The sequence below is a fragment of the Acanthochromis polyacanthus genome, chromosome 15, assembly GCF_021347895.1.
Source record: "Acanthochromis polyacanthus isolate Apoly-LR-REF ecotype Palm Island chromosome 15, KAUST_Apoly_ChrSc, whole genome shotgun sequence".
NCBI classification, from domain to species: Eukaryota; Metazoa; Chordata; class Actinopteri; family Pomacentridae; genus Acanthochromis; species Acanthochromis polyacanthus.
The window spans coordinates 11,328,241-11,335,181 of record NC_067127.1 but is presented as its reverse complement, the minus strand read 5'-3'; the positions used below and the strand labels follow the sequence as shown (position 1 = coordinate 11,335,181).

Sequence of the window (6,941 nt, the reverse complement as noted above, 5' to 3'; positions counted from 1 at the left end):
ATTTCTCATGAAATTTGTCAACATCTGTTGGCTAGTTTAATATATATGTGCATGGTTTTCAGAGAGACTTTGGTGATATTTGATTTGTCCTCTTGTAGTAGCATGAGGCAAATATATTGGATGTTTTCTTGTAACTATTGGATGGTTAGTATGGAATTTGGTTCACCCATTAATGCTTCCAATAGGATAGCTATTATCACTTTGATTTACTGACCTCTGATTCAAGGACATCATCTGATCAGAATTTCATTTTGCCACATTTTGTTTCATTCACGTGTAATTTATGTCCAGCACTCATGAGCAACATGCTAAAGGAAGGTGCTAAATTCATCTGCAAGCGTGTGAGGGCGGAGCACTTCCAAAGCTTCTTGACCAGCTGACAAAGTCTTCTGGTGAAGTACTGGGATCTTTATTGGATTTTCAAAAACACTAACAGTGGAGCAGCCTGTTCAGTCCTACGCACAACTAAATTTAGTACAATCTCACTAAGTACCATGCTATATGGAATCATTTACACATTTACACATGGCCTGTAAAAACACCCAAGCAACACCAACGACAATAACTGTCAAGGAGCTTCAAAAAAATCCCAACAGGCTTTTAGAAATATGTCTGCCACTGTCTCTAAGCTGCAGCACTCTATTCCAGTGCTGTTGTAATGCTGCGTTCAAGTGATGTCGGAATTTTCAGTATCCTGAGCTGGAGCGCGCGTACACGTCAACACAAGCGCAGCAACCAAACTATTCACATTTTGTAGACACGGATGGCTATCTATGAAGGATTGTACGTTGATTTTTTGGATTTAAGTGCATGTGAAATAGATTAAAGAATGGCAATTTTGTTCTACGGGAAGCTATTTCGTAATTTCGTCCCTTAAGAACAGCTCTTGAATGCGACGCAGCCGGTGTTTTCATTTTACGCCCCTCCGCTCCTGTACGGTGGTTTCCATGCTTCAAAGACGACAAACGTAGTGTGCAGGTAAATTACAGCATTAATAGGTGTTGTCGCTTTTCCCTCATAGATGCGTTTCTTTAGCTTACTGTCGATTTACACGATCTTGTGCATTAAAAGCGACAGTTCAGCAACATGTATGTGAAGGCTGCTCTGATCGAAACATTGAGAGCACAAGTTAAATATTTGCAATATCATTACAGTGTTTCAGCCGGGGGGTGTGATGAAATATTTATTTGACGGCGATCGTACGTGTAAAATTACACCCGCCGGCCATTCTGTAACACAATGTCGGTTCTAAAGAATGATTTTCTATAAACGAGGAGCGATAAGCTTCTGTTTAGTTCTGCAGTCGTGCTACAGTCACGTTTCTTTTGGAGAAGGCGATACGCCCAAGTGTGCTTTGCGTCACAGCCAACATGCACTGTGCAATAAACACAGTTATTGAATCAGGTGTAACTTGTCTTTATCCCTTCATAAAGGGCAATTCAAAGTGAGATACACCTATACCCAGCTATTTTCTCACCATAAATAGGAATAATTTTCACCCTAAAGACAATAGACTTTGGGCATTTCCTTGTGAAAGCTGCATATCCTGATCATTAAATAAAGCCATGTGTACACAGTTTTAATATCTCTTTACTCTTGATATATTCAAAGTAACACCAAATTATAATAAGCTCACAGGGTTGCCGTTTTCTTCACAACTGTGTCGTGCACATTCAGATGCACTTGTAAAATACACAAGCATACGATAATCAGCTCTTGTAATATGTCCTAAACATACAATTACCTCCCCTCTTTTTTTTTGAATTTCCATTCCTAAAGCAATGTATTTTTCTTTTAGCAGCAAAATTGCTGGTTTGTGTGGTCAATAAATGTGTTTGTGTGTTGTAACAGGGGTACCATGACTCTGACCAGAGGATCTTTCACCTATGCCAGTGGGGAAGAGTACCACGGCGAGTGGAAAGAAGGCAAGACTTCTCAGTTTAAAAAAAAAAAAAAATTGTGCAAGCATCACCAATGAGACAAATGAGAAAAGTCGTCACTTGTGCCTTTGAAAGTGTGCACCTAGTTTTTATACTGTGTCTCTGAGGCATCATCGTTGTTATCAATCAAGTGAAAGGATGTGGTGGAAAATCTAGTCAGTGTTTGTTCCATAAAGTCAGGATTTAACATGTAAGTATTTGATAATTGCAAAAAAAATTGAACACACCCCTGTATTCCTCTCGAAGTATGACACACATACATGTCTCTGCAGCCTACAGTAGCTGTTATTATTTAACTGTGATGTCATACACACATGTAGGTCAACTCTAAACGTATTTATCAAAGCATTTACTGAGGAGAATGACACACATCTTATAGCATTAGCTAAGGTATCAACCAAGCTGCCTGTATGTGGGCCTGATGCTCATTAAACCATCTGTGCTGGACAAGAGAGGGCATTTACAGTTTTAATTTAGAAACTCTAGGGTGCACTTAAAGTACAGGTATTGATTTCATATTATTCTACTACATCTCGAGTCATTTGAGTTTAGATGAATGATGCTGTATTATGGAAAAGGTAGCAGAAAAAAACTTCCTCTGAAAGGGATACTTTCCCAAAATGTCCACGTGTGGCACAGATCATGAGGATGTTCGCACTGATTAACTGTCTCACATACACATGCAGTGATACAGTGACATGCAAGGTCAAGCTATTTAGTCAAATCCCAATTAGCTAGTATTGGGAGAAGAAGACAAACACAGCCAGATTTACCAGCTCTAGCCTAGTCTGATCCTTCGGATTAGACTTTGGACCAATTTGGGAAATCTTAGAGAGTCTTCTATCAGCTGCTGTTTGGAAACCAATAAACTAAAAAACTACAACCCTTTAGAATGTTTTATTTTGTCTTGGCATTGGGTTTGAGATCATTTTCAGCTGCTTTTGGATCTATGAAAATAGCATTTTATCTTGTGTACTACTTCACCAGATTGACCCTCTCTTTTAGTGTAGCAGTTACAAGAAAAAGCCAGTTTTAGGTGTATGCCCCTCTGACATGATAACAAGCTTCAGCAGTGGATCACAGGCTATGATGAGGGCAATGCAAGTGCATTCCTTTACTGCTTTCACAGCCTGAATCCTAAAGTAGAAATCCCTGCTAAAAATCTGCAGGATTAGACCGCTGTAATTCCCACTGCATAGGAGGCAGATGGAACTCCTAATTCAGTAGTAAACCTTTATCTTAGGGGGGTGGGTGAGTATTTAAATCCAAGCATGGACTGACTCATGTGACATATGTAGTGACCGCACAATATAAGTGAATCTAAATTCCTGAGTTGCATTGCAAGCTCAAATGTCACACTCAGTCGGCCATCTCTTAAAGTGTGTTACGCACTATTACCAAAGAGGAGCTAAGTAGTTCGAGGAGGCATGATGACACACATGTAGCTAAAACGTGCACTGGCAAATGGTGTTAAGGTTAAGTCAAGGTTTCTTAAGCGTTCATCATCTGGTCAAAGTTGCAGCCCTTACTCACTCTGATGGTGTGGGGTTTTCCAGGTCGGAGGCATGGTGTTGGCCAGCTCAAGTTTCAGGATGGAACCTGCTACACCGGCCAGTTTGAGAATGGACTCTTCCACGGTTGTGGCGTGCTGCTTTTTACAGATGGATCCAGGTGTGTGGGCAAGAGTGAGACAAAAAGTAAGCAAGCTTTGTGCTCAGGCAAAAGTTACAGATGACACCCTAATGTATTTTCACCATGTCAGGTATGAAGGAGAATTTGCTCATGGAAAGTTTCAAGGCACTGGAGTCTTCAATCGATTCGATGGCATGAAGTTTGAAGGAGAGTTCAAAGACGGACGTGTTGAGGGATATGGTAAGTGTGTTACACCCCTGAAATAGCCTCTCCATCAGGATATCAATATTGCTTCATCATAGTGTCCTGTGTCTGTGCCTCCAGGGATATTGACTTTCCCAGATGGAACTCATGGTGTCCCACGAAATGAGGGGTTATTTCAAAACCACAAGCTGCAGAAGAGAGAGAAGTGTCCAGGAGTGGTGCAGCGGGCTCAGGCCTCGGCCTCCAACGCTCGCAGTCTGGCACTTTGACTGTCATGGATCCTGAAGGAGACACAGTCAGAGTTCCAGCACTTTCCAGTAGAGCCTCGGGGACGTGTACATGTATGCTCCCCTCCAGCTCTCCTCTCTTTGTGTCTTCTTTCACCATCATTTTCTTTTTCAGCATCTTCCTTGCTCCGCCTTCACAGTGGCTTGGAATGCACATGCAATTCGACCAAATAATGGCTTTGTGGATGACTGACTTGAAACTGCACAACACCATGAAGCACACCTTTAACTTCACAAATCATGTAAACAGCAAATGCTGCTGCTTTTTTCTCTTGTTCTGATTCTTGTAAACAGTGTCTTAGTGTTTTCCTCTAAAACAGTTAGCCTTCATACAGTGAAAACCAGAAAATGGGAGACCTCTTTTTACAATGCCATTGCACATCTTGTACATGGAAGAGTTCGTAAGTCTACAGACTTTAGATTTTAGCCATTATTTAGATAAATTCACCTTTAAAATGCTGCAGTCTCTAAAACTGAGTGAAACTTAAAGGTAGCCTGTAATTTTTTGATATTTGATAATACGATGGAACAATGCTTTTACAAATGGGGCCTGATTTTGCTTTTATCATGCACAGGCATGAAAAGACACACGGACGTGCAAAAGCATGTTGGCAATGTGATATACATTCTTGCTTATGGAGAGTTTTTGTTGGTAACGCACAAAGAATCACAACAATATGCCCACAAAGCCAGTGAAGAGGACTGTAGACTCACTAAACATGGACCTAAACAATGCACTATTTAAAATATTGACAAATTTGGCTTTACAGATATTTTGTCATGAAAGAAATGCATTCAACACACTTGTCAAGCCTCAAAAATAGAAACAGTGTGTTGATGAAAAACGCTGAATGTAAACTACATAGCTTTTATTCATTCCCACTCCACAGGGCACCTTTTAAAGGTCATGTCAATTCACATTGCTGCTGCGAACTTTGTCATTCAAGGAGTCAGTTTTGTCACCGATGTTTCTCCTTTTAGAGGATCAGTATTCACATTTGCCTTAAAGACATTTTTGTACAAGAGAGTAGTTGAAGCAGGTCTGTTTGAGAATCCGATGACGCACAGCACCCTCTCCTTCCCTTCCCCTCTGCATCACTCGCTCTAAGATGTCTGTCATCCTAACAAGCTTGAGGTCTGTTTGAAGATTGCCTTCTCTCCGAGAGACACGTTGCTAAGCTGGTGCTGAGTTTTAGCTCCCATCACTCACCAAGTCCAGAAAATTTCCTCTTTCCAATAAACCTTCTGCTCCCAGTGGAAATCACTGCAGAGGAGATTTAACAGAGCTGGATATTATTCTTTCAAGTTTTCCCTTATCTTGCCTGAAAGATCTGGATGACTCCCCAAAAATCACTCAATGCATTGAATAGATCTTAATTATGGCAGCTGAATGAAAATAGTTATAAATCAGATATGTGTTTAAGAGCATGTAATTCTAATGGACAGTTTTTTTTTCTGTGAGGTATAGATATTTATTGTTATTGATTGTGTTTGGTCTGACCTTTGTGTTAATAAGTATTTTGAGGTGTTGATAATTTAATAACCTTAATAGCCAATCACAGCTCTTCTGTGATTATAGATTACTTGAGTGTACTTGAACAGTTAATAGGCCTTACAAAGCATTATTAGACGTGGTCTGACTAAGGTTTCCAACATAGAATTTCAACCAAAGACAATCAAATGATATTGCGGGCAGCGAAGCCTGAAACAGTCAACAGAAGCTACCATGTGTTTTTTCTCGCAGCCAAACAATAAAGACGAATGAATGAGGATAAATCCACTGGTGGTTTAAATACACAAAAAAAAACCCAACAAAATGACCGAAGATTAAACAGGGAATTGATGTGATATTCTGTTGTAAATATTCCTGAAGGCTCTAGACTGGATTATTGCAGTAACTGAATTTCATTGTTGTATTCTATGAAGAGAGAAAAAAAAATCAATACTCAATATTGGGCTTGCTTTGAATACCCGTTCTGGTACAACAGTGTGCTACAAAGTACAATCATAAAGACTGAAGATAACATCAGAGACAGAAAAGCAGAACAGTGCATGAGTTAATACCACTACCTTCAAGCACACTTCAGTGTTTGCTGTTTGTGCAACGAGTGTAAACGGCTGTATTTCATATCGTCTAATGCTATTTTCCTTTTCCACGATGTCAGAGGCAACACCTGCTCACGCCTTCTTTGCCTCCACACTCCTGCCTGAGTGGAACTGAACACACTAGAATCACACGTCCATTTCCAACGGAAAACAAATGGTGCTTCAAAAGCGTGCCTGTCCAGACTTTCACTTGCCTGGAAAAAAAAATCATTGCCATGGTTACCTTTTTGGAGTAACAATATAATGTTGCTTTGAGTGCTTAGAGAAAACTACTGCGCAGTATCCCCTCATTCTCCTGGAATAGGTCTGACTATGTATCACAAAGATGGTAAACAGTTCATGTGTTTAATAAAGCCTTGCAGTGAACAAAAGAAACATCTTTCAGTGCATTTGATTTGAAATGTAACAAAGCAGCTCAATTTTAGATCGTTTTGCAGCCATTTCTGGTATTCTAACATCAAGACTGAATGATGTTTGCAGCTGCAGGAAATGTAACCATTTCATGCATAAACAGGTTCGTCCGGATTTTGGCTCCAACACAGCATGAAGCAGAACCCTCCAGTTTCCCCATCCCCCTTCTCTTTCTACAGCACTGCAGCTCTCAGCAACATCACAGCACAGCAGCATGCTGCTTGTAGTTCACATGGAATTGGAAACGATAAACCTAAAACATGCATGAGTCTAACATATTTAAGCAAGATTTCAGCCTGTTCTTTTTTTTTGATATATGAATTATTTTACATCAGATATCATGTAACATCTCTGTTGTTAG

At 40.1% G+C, this 6,941-nt stretch overlaps 1 protein-coding gene across 1 annotated transcript; it reads left to right on the top strand.

The window, feature by feature from the left end:
* The first annotated feature begins 720 nt into the window (after window positions 1-720).
* morn4 (MORN repeat containing 4) lies at window positions 721-6,544 on the top strand. The gene is made up of 5 exons (XM_022197019.2): window positions 721-978; window positions 1,852-1,925; window positions 3,497-3,611; window positions 3,703-3,812; window positions 3,897-6,544. The coding sequence occupies exons 2-5, from the start codon at window positions 1,859-1,861 to the stop codon at window positions 4,043-4,045; spliced, it is 441 nt and encodes a 146-aa protein (XP_022052711.1). The 5' UTR covers window positions 721-978; window positions 1,852-1,858; the 3' UTR covers window positions 4,046-6,544.
* Window positions 6,545-6,941: the final 397 nt, after the last annotated feature.